Source organism: Lissotriton vulgaris, chromosome 3_1, assembly GCF_964263255.1.
Source record: "Lissotriton vulgaris chromosome 3_1, aLisVul1.2, whole genome shotgun sequence".
Classification (NCBI taxonomy): domain Eukaryota; kingdom Metazoa; phylum Chordata; class Amphibia; order Caudata; family Salamandridae; genus Lissotriton; species Lissotriton vulgaris.
In genome coordinates, this window is record NC_141689.1 from 51,305,984 (window position 1) to 51,323,444 (window position 17,461).

The 17,461-nt window shown below is 47.2% G+C and overlaps 1 protein-coding gene across 1 annotated transcript in view; it reads left to right on the top strand.

The window, feature by feature from the left end:
* The window catches only part of LOC147725924 (vomeronasal type-2 receptor 26-like), an 83,191-nt gene that overhangs the window by 42,321 nt on the left and 23,409 nt on the right, over nucleotides 1-17,461 (top strand). The window contains exon 2 of the mRNA XM_086963390.1: nucleotides 11,378-11,460. Coding sequence (XP_086819516.1) covers nucleotides 11,378-11,460 — 83 coding nt within the window. The remainder of the gene's footprint in view (nucleotides 1-11,377; nucleotides 11,461-17,461) is intronic.

A 17,461-nucleotide genomic window follows, 5' to 3' on the forward strand; every position in this document is an offset into this window, starting at 1 on the left:
TCTGGTAATACAGTTAGCATCATGTTTATTGCATCTATTCTGTATTTTAATAGCTGATCAGGTTCCTGCAGAAGATTCATTTTAAGACACCTTCTGGAGCTGATTTTGAATTTGATGACACAGGTGATGCACCAGCTCAGTATGGCATAGTAAACTGGCTTGTCTATCCTAATGGAACCACCAGAAAAATCCAAGTTGGCACTTTTGACTCATCCGCTTCCTCTGGTCATCAACTTGTCATCAACAAAAATTCAATCCATTGGGACTCTTTCTGGTCCAAATTTAATCAGGTCAGTTTACAAAATGATCTTCCAATACACCTGAACAAACTATAACATGTATACAATTGTAGCCATGTTACAAACAACCTACTTTCTTGAGGCAACAAATAATTTTACATTTAACTGAATGTTACCTGCAATATATTTTAGCCTAAAGGTATAGAGTTTACATTAGATGATGACTCACAATAACAAGCTCCCAGATATTGGCTTCATGCTGCTGTGGCAGATTTTTCAATACGTTTTTCAGGAGTTATACTACATTTCATTAGCAATGAATTTGGTGCACCCAGCAAATATATCACAGAGTATTACATCTGATTGACACAACTCTAAATCAAATTGAATCTGTACATTCACAATCTGTTTGACAGATGGCCCTTCACCACACTTCTCAAGCTCTAATCATTGAAGTCTAAATCATTTTCTACATCAAATTTTGTAATGTTTTTGATTTTGGACTTCACCACTGCAGCTGCTGCAACAACCAAGGTGATTAAAGAAATTCTTCAGTTAATCCCAGTCATTAGCAACCTTATTGGGTGTATTCCAGTGCATAATTTTTCAATTATTCTCTCGATAGACCCTAGACAGTGTCTGTGTGTTGTACGAGATGGTTCAGGACAGAAATGGACCCCATGCTCACCCAGAGAGAAGTTTGCAGCTAAACCTAACAAAGGGGGCCTAAGTAAGCCCACACTGATCTGGGCCACTTGTGTTCTTATAGCAAACAAAAAGGAAGGGGAGAGGGTACAGTGCTCACCTACTCCAAACTCCCTATTAAATACTTATACACACCAAGAATGGAGTGTAGTGAGTGAGAAAACATTGTTTTGCGATCTGGTGTGGACACGTGCTGTGTGGTCTAATACTTCCCTCAGTCAAGCAAATGTGTGACATGCTTCATCATAGGGATGCTTACAACACACCACAGCACAACCAACGCATGGGGTGGAGCAATCCAGTGGAGGAAGATATACACAACATAAAAAGAAGAGAACAATATTCCAACTTGTGACTGGGAACAATGAAGGTGAATGTGAGTGTTAAAACTAACTCGGAGGTGTCCCTAAACCTAGACTTAATTACTGGATTCTCCAGCCAGGACTAAAAACAAAGGATGGTAGAGCCAGGGAGATATCATGTTCTCCTTACACCCCTCCTTGCTGCCCAATGGTCAACATGTTTCGGCCATCTGGATGTGCCCGATACAGGGGTCACGTCGGCCTTCTTCAGGACTCTCTTGGTCCCAATGTATAGATTCCTACTTAGTCCGCCATTTGAGGTAGAAGGTGTTTCAAACCCTAGTACTTACTCTGAGGAATTTCCAACAAGAGATTTTACTGTGAAAGATAAAAAGACATACAGTCCCAAGGTTAGGCTGTATATTTTCCTTGACATGCTCTAACTAGTTGAAAAATGCTTCATACATGCATTTCCCAAGGCCCACTCCACACCAAAGTTAAAACACTAATATTCCGGGTGTTACACCCTGCGGACATGGGCTGCCTCAATTAGGTCACTATATTCGTATTTCATTCTCCAATTTTGAGGTCATGCTGAAATAAGTAGGTTTAATCACCTGTATCATTCACACACTCATGTTCAACATTTACATGGCCCCACTCGCACACGTAGCCCAACAGCACAACCTCAACATAATCTCCTAGGCTGACGACACTCAGCTAATCCTCTCCCTCACCAAGGACCATCACCCCTAAAGCCAACCTTCACGAAGGAATGAAGGCGTCGCCGACTGGATGAAGACCAGCCGTCTGAAGCAGAATTCGGACAAGACGGAGGTCCTCATCCTCGGCTCCAACTCTTCAGCCTTGGGACGACTCCTGGTGGCTGGTGGCTGATGGCAATGGGGGCAGCCCCGACACCCACCGACCACACACGCAACCTGGGAATCATCCTCGACTCAACGTTCTCAACGACCAAGCAAGTCAACGCAGTCTCCTCCACCTGCTTCAACACCCTCCGCATGTTCCGCAAGATCTACATATGAATCCTGACAGATACAAGAAAGACAGTCATCCAGGCCCTCATCAGCAGCAGACTTGACTACAGAAAAGCACTCTACGCGGGAGCCCAGACCAAGCTCATCCAACGACTACAACGCATCCAAAATGCCTCTGCACACTGATGCTCGACATACCACACCAAGGCCACATCACCCCCCACCTGAGAAACCTGCACTGGCTCCCCGCCAACAAGAGGATATGCTTCAAGCTCCTCACCCATGCACACAAGGCACTCCACAAGACCGGCCCAGCCTACCTCAACAGACGGCTCTCCTTCTACATCCCCAACCACCTGTTACACTCCGTCGACCTCTCCCTTGCCACCGTCCCGCGCATCTGAAGAACAACCACTGGTGGGAGTTCCTTCTCCAACCTCCCCGCCAAGACATAGAACACCCTCCCACTGAACCTACGACAGACCCAAGACCTGCTGACCTTCAGGAGGATACTCAAGACCTGGCTGTTTGATCAGTAGCAGCCTCCCTCCAGTGCCTTGAGACCCTCGCGGGTATGTAGTGCGCTTTACAAATGATTGATTGATTGATTGATTGATTGATTGACTCATCAAATAATCCACACTTCAAGTGCTTGCCACTATTAAGGCCTACTCGGACGTAGTATACTCACCAAGTTTGCCCCTAAGTCATGCCAAAAATGGTGGTTTGCAAGGAGAGACCGCCTGTTGTCATACTCTAGGATGGTAAAAGGAAAATGAGGGAGAGAGACACACATCGTACTCATTAATATTGTCTTAACAGTAGCTGTACATGTTACAGAACTAAAATATCGTATCCTGTGTGGTTTTATACGGGCTGACTTGTCAGTGCTTTAGGTCAATTTCATGATAAATATCATTAGTGTGCTGTTGTGGTACTCGTATATGCCCAAAAGTTTACCCACATATAATGTTGTAATGGGGGATGTTATCTATAGCCCCCATATCTCAAAAGTTCATCTGCCATAAACAGGGCTGCGGCGGTTCTGTCACCGTTCACTAGTGCCAGATCTTTCAATAGTAGTGTAAGAGACTGTAGTCTCTGTAATGGACAATCAACAGATTGCGCATGCCAGAGAAGTTGCCCCGTGAATTGAGAAATCCCCCCCAGAATCAAGCTGATGGTCAGCGTGTGTGCCCCTAGTGCTATCCTGCATCTCGTTTTTCCTCCTTACTACTCCAAGGGTGGTGCTCTTCCTTCGTCAGTGCTCGCCTGCTCCCGCCATGTAGAAGTGTGAGGAGTCAGGGAGCCCAGCTGTATATGAAGGGAATCCCGTCTAACGGATCCGCTTCCGGGTACCTTGACATCAGTGCACGATTATGTGCCTCAGTTCTCCCAATTCCCAGTTTTGTTCCTAGAATGGGCGGAAGCTCATTGCTATGGGTCCCAACAAACCCATTGACGTCATACACACAGTTACATGGCTCTGCTCTCCCAAGCCCCGGCTATTTCCTAGAATGTGTGGCAGCCTGTTGCTATGGATACCAACAGACTCCTTGTCAATGGAGCAGGCATTTTTAAGAAAAGGAGTGTTCTGCTACCCTGGTTTGGATAAAGTTGATTTTGCCCTGAAGACACACACCCCAAGGGTGCCAGATCAGGTTTTTTATTGTGCCCCTTGAATGTATCTATGGGGGCAGGAGTGCATATATGGCCATGCTCAATAGGCGGTATGATTAAGGTGACCCAAGAAAGGGTTCTGGGTGCAGACTACGCTACCCCACTATGCAATGTGGGCAGTAGCGTACAGGTGCTCTACGCTGAGGGTCTACGCAGTGGTGGATGTGCGCACATTTAGTCTTCTAAAGCTTGGTTATCGCCTACAAGCCCCTAGCCTAATCCCTGTAATTTAGACCTACCCAGATGGAATGTAGGTCTATAGGTTGGGGAGAAGGGTATTTGATTACCATTTTTCACTGAATCAAACGCCCGTACATAGGGTTTTATCTATTAAGAGAATGCCACAGTATTTCATCATTTAAGTCAATTGTCTGACTCCTCAATCGGTACACCCACTACTGCTCCCTCAAGAGTAGTGCCCTTGGTTTGTCCTCTGGCAGAGTGGGTTTTTCAATAACCGTCCAGGTCATATCATCTGGAGTATGTTGTCTTCCCAGGTAGTGGGTTGTGAGTTCGATTCCCGGCGCGGCAGGTTTCTGGACCAGGGTCAGCGGACTCGATAATTCTCTCGCCTCGGTGCCCACTCTGATCAGCGTTCACACTCGGCAACTCTGGGCATTAGCTTGCCTCATCTTCACTAACGGCCCCACCAGACCGCCGGGGATGCCTGGTCTCACCCTGGAGATACCCATTAAGGGACCATCTCTCAGGGAAGCCAGGAAGGGTTTCGCAGCGGTCGAAGCGCCTTGTGACCCTCCGGGTAAGTAGTGCGCTATATAAATGCCTATACATACATACCTTCCTGGTGGTCATGAACAAATACTCCATGTCACATGGACAAGTGATCAAATAGATCACATTTTCTGTGTTACAATTGGTCTGTGATCTTTGCTCCTAAGGATAGGTCAATCCTATGTCGATGGTCTTGGTGTTAGTTAATTGACAATCGTTACAAGATCCGTAGCGGGAGTGTCCTTGTACCCGTGGTAGGGGATCCTGTGCTTCAGTTCTTCTTTATGGTAGTCCTCCTGGTCTTGTGTGTACTAGTAGGTCCTTCAAGTTGGTGCTCCTTATGAAAGAGAACAGGGGTCTTTCAATGTTCAATCCCTGGGAGTTCAGTATACTTCAATGTTTTAGTATCACCTGTTTGATTTGGTGAGAGGCTGTATTGAAGGTGGTGACACACACTGGTTTGTCTGTGTGAGAAGTTGGCCTGGTATATGATGCTCACTAGTTCTAGTGATCACCTTGTACCATGCCAAGCAACCCTTATGATGATTGGTTGTAAGTCAACCTTATAGACCAGCTATCCTAGTAGCGTGGACAAAGCAGTCTTAGGCTAAACTCTGTAAAGGCATGTGAAGAAATCTGTTTTACCATACACAATCCCCTTGAATACCAAATGAAAGGACACCACACAGATATATATTGAAAATATATATATATTTATTACTACAAGTATCCCCTATACTCTTTATGAGCACAGAAGCAAATACGATAAAACAAAACACAGTTTAAATACATAAAAGTTGCACAATATGGATGAGCCCTAGGGGCCACTTAAACCATATACTAAAATAGTGGTAAAGAGTCACTATCAGGAAAGGAAATAGGCCTAGGGCCTGGGGAATCGCTGGAGCTGTTCGGGACTAACAGTGAAGAAGTCGGGAAAGGCCCGCGGGACTCGGGTGCAGCGCTTAAAGCACACACATGAACCAATGCAATGTCAATGGTGCATAAAAGTTACAAAGTTAGTGTTTAGGGAACCTTCCGATGGACCTACAAGGACAAAACTTTAGACCTAGGCCCTAGAGATGTATACCAGTGTGGGAACACCGGCGTTGCTGAGTTACCTCACCCACAGGAAGCGTGTGCACAGGTGCGAAGTAGTGTCGGGTTTTGTCACGCAGGTCGATGGTGCCTGGAGATGAAGATGCTGCAGGCGGGGTCAACGAGGAGAGTTCTGGTGGATCCAAGGGTGGATCTGAAGTGGTGAAGACCTGAAAGCAGAGAGGACAATGTTCAAAGTCACTAGCCAGTGACTACCGTGGAACCAGGATGGAACCAGGCGATGTCGGGTGCAATCAGGCGATGAGGTGAAGATTGTCTCTGCAGCCACGTGGACACGAAGAGGTCGAGGACTTCCAGGCGTCGGTCACGAGCTGTCCCACAAAGGTTCTAGCTGATGGCGGTGCCGGCTTCTTGATCGGAGCAAACAGGTCTTGGCTAATGCAAGCTAAGCAGGAATCGATGCAAGCTTCTCACTCGGACCAGCAAGGTCAGAGCGGGTGCTCCTTTTCAGGGGAGCGAGGGGTAGTCTGGAACAACCAGACCAGTGGTGTAGTTTGTAGATTTTGTCGCCTACATGGCCACCAGCCGAGTGGCTAGTGATCGGGATGGCGCGTCGAGTGGCAAGATGCAAAAGGGCCCCACGCAGATCGTGGAGATGCTGGGGGACTGATCTTTGGTGCAAATGCTGCTCGGTGGTGGGGTTTCTCAAACCCTAAAGCCCAGCATCGAGGGTGCCTCGGGTGCTGCGGAGTCAGCTTCTCAGGGGTCTTTCAAGAGGTCCGGTCTCAAGTCTCTCTGTGCCTCCATGGGTCTCTTCTTTTCAGGGACTGTGGATCGGGCTCTGAGATGTCTGGAAATCCAGATCTTGTCGGGCTCTGGGCTCGGGCTCCAGCGGGAGGCAGCGGCAAAGCAGACGTTGAGTTGCTGGTTGGTGCCTGTATTCACAGGGTGGTCACCCCTTGGCCACAAGGGAGATTCTCTTCAGTCTTCAGTGCAGCAGAATGTCGAAGTCCAGTTTTCTTCTTAGTTTCAAGTCGAGCTCAGGATGATCTGAAGTCTTAGGACACAGCTCCAATTCTTATTCCAAATCTGGGGGCCGGATCACCTGCTAGGTCCCTCTTCTGGGTGGGACCAGGAAGGGGGGCGGTTACACCCCCTTTCCTTTGTCCAGCTCCGCGCCAGGACTGGGGCTGGAAAGCCCCAGCACCGGTTTACACCTTGTGTGCCCCAGGCATGTCTCAATCTACTCAGCCCTGTCCTACCCAATACACAAAATCCTGTCTGGGGTGGTGCTCGCACCTCCCAAGGCAGGAAACCCTTTGTCCAAGCCTCCCTTGCTGGAAGGACTCCCAGCAGCAGGAGGTCAGACTTGTGTCTGTGTGGCAGCATCCATTTTGTGATACTGAGGCTCTGGTTAACTTTAACCGGGGTTCAGGCTATGTACATGTCGTGTCCCTCTAGAAGGGTGAAATGCTATCCCCGTCAACAGAACTGCCGAGGGGACAGTATTCCAAATCGCATGACACCTTACTCGACATGTTTTGATAAAGCCAAACCAAAGTTAGCAAATACCCGCAAGGATTATAATTAGGGCTCCCGGTTTTCCGTTTATACGGATTTTTACATATAAATACAGACGGAAAACTACTAGTCTTCCGTCTGTATTTATATTTAGAAACGGCAAAATACTAGTAAATGTTGCCGCGCTGCCCTGCTTCAGAGTTACCGCGCCTCCCCCCCTGCTCATGATGCTTGAAATTCCTTTCAATTCCTCCCAATTAGGGTCTTTTAGTGAAAGCCCAGGGGCTGGCCCGCCTCTCACAACAGGAGCCGGTGTGAGTCGACAGCAGTGCAGGTAACAGTGGCAGGTGTCAGCGAGGAACAGGGGCCACTACTCTGCCCTCCCAGGGCCTCTTGCAAGCCCTCAGGCCTCGTGCACCTCGCACCCAGTCTCTGCTAGCCAGCTGTGCCCTTCCCTACCCCGGCTCTGCTTGTATGCAAATATAGCTGTTGTTCCTTGGTGCAGCTTCCAGGCAATGCCACAGTAATAGCAGAAAGAGTGCAGGTGAATTCTAAGAAAATCAACATGCATAGCCATGAGCAATTGAGGGCTGAACCAGGCGACTGAAAGGGCCCCATCCTAGCCCTCCCACCCCTCACTCCCCACTTCCGTCCTGTGTGTCTGGTGGTCTTGGACACCTTTCCCGGGCACACACACAGCCGCGCCCGAGTACTTCATAGGTCATTTAAAGACCATTTGCCTGCTAATGAGACTTTGTTGTTTTTTCCACCCCTTCTTAGAGCCCCTGCAGCTCCACTCAACTATTGCTTGAAGAATCAGCCCCCCCCCCCCAAATTTGGCTCTAGTTGCGCCTCTGGGCTGAACCATAGCAGAAATTACTAGATTTGTTGGCATACATTTATTTAGAGAAAATCTTCATTCAGAAGTAATAACTTGCCGATGGCCACAAGCTTTCATATTCAATAGCTTGAACGTCACTGTATGGAATTTAAGTTATTACCAACCATTTGAGTCCGTACTGAAACACTTATTAACCATTCACCTTCAGATCTCCATACATAGCACACAACCAGGCATGTTAGTTTTCTGGGAGAATTACTTTGATCCGACCGGAAGATATGTATTTTGGAAGTGGGGTGTGCAGGGGGACTCGCTGCATACGTGATGCAGTGAGACTTCACATGTGATTGCTCTTCAGGTGAGTGATTGCAGACAGACGAGAACAGCGCCACACCGAGTGGCCTCTTGGCACATAGCCATGCGTGGACGTCTGCAGCTCCCACAATGTGTAATCTCAAAGGCTGCCCGAGGCATTATTCATCTGCGTGCTACAAATTTCACATAATTGACTGCAGATCAGGTTTAGGTTGAGGTTTCAGCAGGGCTGGCTGTTCATTTCATCCTTCCGAGGGCAGTTCAACTCAGCACCATTGTGGAGTTGGATTAGTAAGTGTGCCTGATTGATTTTGGTCATAACAAAGCCACTCAGTCATAAAAACGTCTCTCATAATTTCACTGAAATTATAAAAATGTCGCACATGTCAATCTGAAACCTTGGCAGCTATGAGTGAGTCCACTTCGCTTCCAGTTAAAACAATTGGGCTGACTTAAAGCCAGGTTAGAGCTAACATTTAACGTGGGGTTCGCTCTGTGACAACCGGTATTTATGTCCTACAGCCTCTTTCCTGGGTCAATTTAAATAAATGTGGAGAAATACTAGTTGTAGCGTCGTCTTTTGCTTGTCGCAAAAATAAATGTGAATAAATACAGATAAAATGCCCAAAAAATAAATATGGATAAATACAGACGGAAATGGCAAAAAAATAAATACCATAAAACCGGGAGCCCTAATTATAATGCACTTAAGAGTATATGGTATGGCAATATCCCGGAACAGCTAAGGGAGTTGTTCCGGACAGCTGCAGACAGGCTCAGCTCGTGCCAGAGCACCATCTCACATGAAACCACGCACTCTGCCTCCAGGATTGTAGAGGCCTGCCATAGGAGTGGCTCACAGGTTAACATGTGTCCAGTTAGGTTAGATATAGATATACTATATCTAAGCAAGGGGGGATTACACCAACTTACCCCAGCTGAGTGATCAGCCAGTTGTGTCAAATAAGGAGGCCAGGCCAGGGGTCGCACAATTTATTTTTAACACTTATAAAGCGCTGCTTATACCCTTGGGCGTCAAGGCGCTAAAACCAATAATGCTGCAGCCCCTGGTAGGCCTTGGATACACCTATGCCCTGGGTACCTTGGTTACACTGTTACAGGGGCCTATAAGGTGAACCAGTTCCAATTCGTAATGCACCTAGAGTGCATTGGCATTAATTTAGAGAGAGAACAGCAGGCTGTGGGTGTGATTAGCAGGCCCACAGCCAAATTAAGTCATAAACCAGTGAAGCAAAAAGCAAAAATTTGGGGTGACCATATGATAGCAGACCCTACTCTCCTACACAACCCCCCCCCCAAACGCAGGGACATTAGACTAACCTTGACCAGTTGTGTCTTCATGTTCTAAGTGGAAGTACCTGGAGAGACCATCTGCGTTGCCATGGTCAGTCCCTGGGCGGTGCTCCACTGTAAAGTCCATCCCCTGTAGGGAAATGGACCACCTGAGTAGTTTGGGGATTTCACCCTTCTTCTGATTAAGCCATAAGAGGGGCTTATGAATGAATGAATGAATGATTACACATTTCTATAGCGCATGGTTACCCTGAGGCATCCCAGCGCTTACGTGGACCAGTCGTCTCCATTAATTTTAGCAGAATAGGAAGGTTTTCAGCATTTTTCTAAACCTGAGATGGTTCTCCTCCAAGCGGATAGCGTCTGGAAGATTGTTCCAAAGCTTTGCAGCTTGTAGAGAGAAACGTCTGCCCCCGGTGCGGGATCTCCTGATCCTGGGGATTGCCAGTAGATTCTTATTACTGGATCTCAGTGTTCTGCATGTTTGATAAGGAGTAAACAAAGGTGCAAAAATGTCTGGTCCGGAGTTATGCAGGGCTTTCTGAGCAATAGTCATTGCTTTAAATTCGATTCGTTGTTGCACAGGCAACCAGTGTAGTTGCTTCAATGCTGGTTTGGCAGAGGTTCTGCGTGGGATATTTAGTAGCATTCGGGCAGCACAGTTTTGGATGGTCTGAAGGATCTTGATTGTCCCTTTAGGGGCTTCTAGATAGACTGCGTTGGAATAGTCTAATCGTGATAGTATAAGGGATTGTACTAGGATCCTTCTAGCCTCAAAGGGAAGTAGTCCTAAGATCTTTCTGAGTGCTCTCATGAGGGCATAACCAGTCCCTGCTACCTTCTGGGCTTGGACCTGAAAGTTGAGGGCTGGGTCCAGCCACACTCCCAGGCTTTTAATTTGCTCCTTAGGGGTTGGAGGCTGTCCCAGGGAGTCTGGCCACCACATATCCACAGAGGTAGGTGGTTTATGTCCTAGCATCATGACCTCTGTTTTAGCTCCATTAAGCTTCAAAAAAGAGTCATTCATCCATTCCTGGACTTTGCTAAGACAGGAGGAAAGATTGTTATAAGTCGTCTCCTGCCCCGACAAGGAGATGATAAGCTGAGTATCATCAGCATATGTTACCAATTGTACTCCCCAAGGTTGCACCACCTCAGCCAAAGGTCTCATGTAAATATTAAATAGAGTAGGGCTGAGGGATGACCCCTGGGGAACACCACATTGGAGCTGTATTGGGGCTGAAACTATATCATCCTCAAACACTGAAAAGGTCCGATTGGATAGGAAGGAGCTAAGCCAGTTCAGTGAGGTCCCAGTGATACCTACATCACTCAATCTCTGAATGAGAATCGTGTGATTGACGGTATCAAAGGCCGCACTGAGGTCTAATAATAGTATGGCCGCACATTTCCCTTCGTCCAGAATCTTCCTGGTTTCCTCAATTACTACCACAAGGGACGTTTCAGTACCCTGTTTACATCTAAACCCAGTCTGGGTGTAGTGTAGCAGATTATTAGCTTCAATGAAGATGGATAGAAGAGAGTTGACAGGTTTTTCAGCAATCTTGCTAACAGTTGGCAACAAGGAAATAGGACGGTAGTTGGAACAATCGTCGGGATTGAGGTTGGGCTTTTTTAACAACGCTCTTACTCTTGCTTGTTTCCACATAGGTGGGACTACCCCAGTGGTCAAGGATGTATTAATCACATCTTGTATCACGGGGGCCACTGTGTCTGAGACAAGCTTGAGGATGGTAGGTGGGGCTACATCACTAGGCGATCCAGATTTCAGATTGCCCAGAAGCAATTGGGCCTTGTCGTCATCCAGGGGAGAGAATTCATTGAGCGTAGGTAGGTCTTGTCCCAGGGGGGGTTGGACCTATTGCAGTCACCTGTGGCAGTCACCTGAAAAGACGCATAGATGTTTGCAACCTTTGCGGCAAAGAAATTTGCCAAGTCCCTGCAGCGCGGGAGTGCCATAGTTGAGTCCATAACGGGATGGGAGGGGTAACCAAAGCTTTAAAAATTTAAAAAATTTCCCTGGAGGAACTGGCAGCTGAAGAGATTTTTTCCTGGTAATAGTTGGACTGGGTTACTTTTATAGCCTGCTTATAATTGCGTAAGGCTAGTCTGTAAACATTTTTACTATCTTTACCATAGTCTTTCCTCCACTTTCTCTCCTTCTGTTTACATATCTGTTTGAGAGCTCTCAACTCAGGTGTGTACCAAGTTTTTTTATTCGCCCCTTTCTGATGGGAAAGTTCAGTTTTAGGCAGAGTCGCCTCAAGAGATTCCTCTAGCCAATGATTAAAGCATGCATTTGCCTCTATAGGGTCATTATTGTACTCTGGCTTTGTTTTCCTAAGTTCCGATGTCCATTTGTCCACAGGCAGTTTGGACCAGACCCTACACATTTTTTTAGAGACCTTAGTCTGTATTGGTTGCTTATAGTGGGTCAAGGAGAAGGACAAAAGGGTGTGGTAGGTCTGAATCTTGAAGTGAGTGCCAAACAAGTATGGTCTCAACTTCTTCAGGGCCCACACCACAGCAAAGGCCTCCCTCTCAATAGCTGACCAACATTTCTCTCTGGGGGTCAGCCTTCTGCAAATAAAAGCAATGGGCTGGTCTTGACCATCTACATTAAGTTGCGAAAGCACAGCTCCCCCTCTCACAACTCAGAAGCATCTGTTTGGACAATGAACTAGCTTGAGTAGTCAGGACTCTTCAGGATAGGTGCAGAGCACATGGCCTTCTTCAGGTCTTCAAATGCCTTTTGACAGTTTACTGCCCATTGAATCTTTTTGGGCATCTTCTTGGATGTCAGATCATTAAGAGGAGTCACAATGGACCCATAGTTCTTACCAAACTTCCTGTAGTACCCAGTCAGGCCCAAGAAAGCTCAGACCTGAGTCTGGGTAGTTGGAGGGGACCAGTCCTTGATGGTCTGGATCTTACTCTCCAGTGGTTGAACTTGGCCTCCACCTCCAAGGTGGCCCAAGTATACAACTTTACTCTGCCCTATCTGGCACTTGGTGGCCTTGATAGTTATGTTATGTTATGTTATGTTATTATAGGGCTTCTATAGCGCACGGCTACTCCGAGGAGTGTCCCGGAGCTTTGTACTATCAGACCTGGAAAGGAGCAGACAAACATAACAATGAAAATAAAAACCAGCAGTCACAAATCCTAGAACAGGGCGGGTAGTCTCTAACAGGTAAAGAGCCAGGTCTTTAAACCCTTCCTGAACACTAGTAAGTTGGGCGTGGAACGCAAGGTCAGAGGTAGAGATAGTGAGGCCTGCCTTTTGCAAAGGCTCTAGCACTTCCTTCAGGTGGACCAGGTGATCCTCCCAGGTGGAGCTGAAGACAGCAATATCATCCAGATATGCTGCGCAAAAGTCATCCAACCCAGTAAGGACTTGATTCACCAACCTTTGGAAGGTGGCAGGTGCATTTTTCAAACCAAAGGGCATCACCACAAATTGGTAATGCCCACCTGGGGTAGAAAATGCAGTTTTGGCTTTAGACTCCTCAGCTAACCTGATTTGCCAATAGCCAGCTGTCAAGTCAAATGTGCTCAAATATTTGGCAGAAGTCAACTTGTCAATGAGCTCATCTCCCCTTGTGATAGGGTGTGCATCTGTCCTGGTGACAGCATTGAGTCCTCTGTAATCCACACAGAACCTCATCTCTCTCTTGCCATCTTTGGCGTGAGGTTTGGGGACCAGAACCACTGGGCTAGCCCAGGGGCTCTCTGAAGGCTCAATAACACCTAATTCCAGCATCTTTTGCACCTCAGTCTTTATACAGTCCCTGACGTGGTCAAGTTGCCTGTAAATCTTGTTTTTCACAGGAAGACTGTCACCAGTGTCCACCACATGGGTACACCAGTTAGTCTGACTGGGTGTCAACGAGAACATATGTCTGAATGACTGCAAAACTTGTCTACAGTCATTTTGCTGACATTCAGTGAGGCTGCCATCTAAGGCCACACCATCAACTGATCCATCCTCAGGGTTCTGAGTCAGCAGGTCTGGGAGAGGGTCACTCTCTTCCTCCTGCCCCTCGTCTGTAGCCATGAGCAAGCCCATGTCTGCCCTGTCAACATATGCCTTCAGTCTGTTAAAATGGAGCACCCTGTGGGGGCTCCTGGGAGTTCCTAGGTCCACCAAGTAGGTAACCTCTTTCTTCTTTTCCACAATAGTATGGGGTCCAGACCATTTGTCTTGGAGTGCTGCTGGGGCCACTGGCTCCAACACCCATACTTTCTGTCCAGGCTGGTACTCAGTCAAGACAGCATTTTGGTCATGCCAAGCTTTCTGTAATTCTTGGCTAGCTCAAGGTTTTTGGATGCCTTCTCCATATACTCAGCCATCCAGGAGCGGAGACCAGTACATAGTCCACTATGTCTTGCTTGGCTTTCTGAGAGGTAACTCCCATCCTTCCCTCACCAAACACAGGGGTCCTCTTACAGGGTGCCCAAACAACAATTCAAAGGGGCTGAAGCCAACCCCCTTTTGTGGGACCTCTCTGTAAGCAAACAGAAGGCAGGGTAGAAGGATATCCCATCTTCGCCTGAGCTTTTCAGGTAATCCTTTAATCATACCCTTTAGGGTCTTGTTAAATCTCTCAACAAGCCCATAGCACTGTGGATGATAGGGAGTGGTGAACTTGTAGTTGACACCACATTCCTTCCACATAGCTGTTAAGTATCCTGACATGAAGTTTGCACCTCTATCAGATACTACCTCCTTAGGAAACCCCACTCTGGAGAAAACTCCAAGTAGGGCCCTGGCCACAACAGGAGCTGTAGTGGTCCTAAGGGGAATTGCCTCTGGGTACCGGGTGGCATGGTCCACCACCACCAGTATGAATCTGTGCCCAGATGCTGTAGGGGGACCCATTGGTCCTACAATGTCAATCCCCACTCTTTCAAAGGGCACCCCCACCACAGGTAGTGGTATTAGGGGGCCTTTGTGATACCACATGCTTTGCCACTGGCTTGGCAGGTTACACAGGAGCGACAAAACTTCTTGGTATCTTCAGACATGTGAGGCCAGTGAAAGTGAGGGACAAGCCTGTCCCAGGTCTTGTTCTGGCCTAGGTGTCCTGCTAAGGGAATATCATGGGCCAAGATAAGAAGGAAGCCCCTAAATTGCAGAGGTATAACCAACCTCCTGGTTGCACCAGGTTTGGGGTCTCTATCCTCTGAATAAAGGAGCCCATCGTCCCAATATACTTTATGGGTACCTTGAGCATTCCCAGCAGCCTCAGCAGCAGCCTGCTGTCTGAGGGGTTCAAGAGAAGGACAGGTTAAATGAGCCTGCCCCAAGTCTGCCCTAGAAGGTCCCCCTGTCCCCAGAAACTTAACCTGATCAGGTTCAAGTTCTTCAGGGACAGTTCTTTCAGGGGTCTCAAGATCAACTTCCTGTGAAGGCTGATCCTCACTTGTAGGCAGTTGGGAAGGCACAGCCTTTACCCTCCTGTTCTTCCTCTTGGAAGGTGCTTGGTCCATTGTTCCAGGATCCAAGACCTGAGGTTCAGAGAGGCACTTTTTGGCCTGTGACCTGGTCACAGCAAGGACATGTGATGATATCCCTAACATCTCTGCATGAGTCCTGTACTCAACTTCTGACCATAGAGAGTTCTCCAGGTCATTGCCCAACAAACATTCAACTGGGAGATCAGCACTAACCACAACTCTTTTTAGGCCAGTTACCCCTCCCCAGGAAAAGGTAACAATTGCCACACTATGTGTAGTGGTGACATTGCTGGCATTGGTCACCAGGTAATTATCACCTGGTAGGTATTGTCCAGGGTCCACAAAGCTAGGTGTCACCATAGTGCTTGTGACAGCAATCTCGAGCGGCGTTTCCAGTCCCGATTCACTCGGCACCAAAACCACGGAGTTGTCACTACCCGCGGTTCGGAGTTTGAATAACCACGGCTCAGAGAAGGTCACGCTCTGGTACTGTCTATACGACGGCGCGCTCCTTCGACCGATCCTTTTACTACCAACCAGCATTTTTGGAAATTATATCTTACAGACACACCCTATAATCAAGAACCTTTCTAGATGACATCGTTAGTTCATTTGCAACTCTAACAATTCAGGTTGCCTGCCCCCACCTCTTTGGTCCTGAAGAATACCCCACAGCAAGGGCACTACTAATCCCTGCGTTGATTAGAGGGTCGAAACGTCGACAACCAACTTCCTTTTGTCAACTTCACGCCACCATTATAACATTGACTGTATTTTGTGAAGTATGCCGTCTTGGTTTAACTGCCGGATTTTTGGCGATTTTGGTTTTGTATAACAATGTCAATATAGTTTTGCTAATTGACTGATTTTACTGTCACTATTACCTTCATCTCCACATCCTCACTTGATCACCACCTCCCTTGGGGCACTGTACAAGCGTTAACTGTGCTTGACAATTTGTTGTGTATATTCATTATACCTTATCCCATTGTGAATTAAACAGCGTGGATCCATTCAGTGTTTTGGAGATTAATTTTGTGATTTGTGTATATTGTTCTACGCTCATACTGGGACCCCTTCCTCCTAGTACCATAGTGACACTGGCACATGTGTCCCTGTGTGCTTGAGCCACTTTTTCATTAATCAAAGGCGTCTGCCTGTACTTGCCCAGATTATTGGGACTGACAGTAGGGGTCCAATCTAGTTCCCCATCACAAATCAGAACAGACTGTGTAGGGGTTCTGACTAAGCCAGAATCTCCCTCAGTTCCCAAGGTGATACCCACTACCCCTTAGTTTGTGGTCCAACACTGCTAGCTGTACTAGTGGGTGCAGGTGCCTTAGGGGCTGCAGTGTTGGGGGCTCTACCCTTTTTACACTCACTTGTCCAGTGAGAGGTGTTTTTACAAGTACTACACCAGGGTTTTCTTTGACCTTCTTTCTTCTTCTTCTTGGAAGTTTGGGACCCACCCTCAGTATTAGTTTGGGGCCCTGTTGAAGACTTCTGGTCTTTAGCTTTCTGCTCCCCACCCTTCTGGTCTGTTTTCTTTTGGTCACCACCCTGGTTCTGGTTCTTTTGCTTAACTCTGGTTCTAACCCATTTGTCTGCCCTCTTTCCCAATTCGTGGGGAGAGGTCAGATCTGAGTCAACCAAATGTTGATGCAACTGCTAGTTCTGACAATTATTTAAAATGTGTTCTCTCATAAGCAAATTGTACAATCCTTCATAGTCTGTAACCTTACTTCCCAGCAACCATGGAGTTCTGGACTAATTACGGTCCAGAGGTGTCAGGGATAACACCCGAAGACCCCTGAGTTCTACCTGTCTTGGTGCACGAATAAAACAGAAACACGGGCTTCTCGATGGTGGCGTCAAGGACCAAAGGTTTATTACTGCAGGGATACAGAAGTCACAGAAACTACACACGGGCAGATTCTAGAAGCCTGTTCGATTTGCACTAAGTGGGTTGCTCCTTAAATACAAGTTTTTTAGCTGTGGGCAACATTCTTCACATGCTCGTACATTTCTCAAACTTTGTATCCTAAACAATAAATATTTGGCGTCAAACAGGAATTGTCAACGAATTTCTGATGTCAAACATTACGAATGAGGGGTTCCCACTTGTTCAATCATACTCCCATGTCATCTTCTCTTTCAAGAGCTGGACCGCCTCATCGTAAATGTTGTTACCTCCCCCTAATAAAGGCCCAGAAGGAAAGGAGTAGAGCCAGGTGTAGAAGATAGAAAAGTAGGATAAGAGATGTTTGTGGGTCG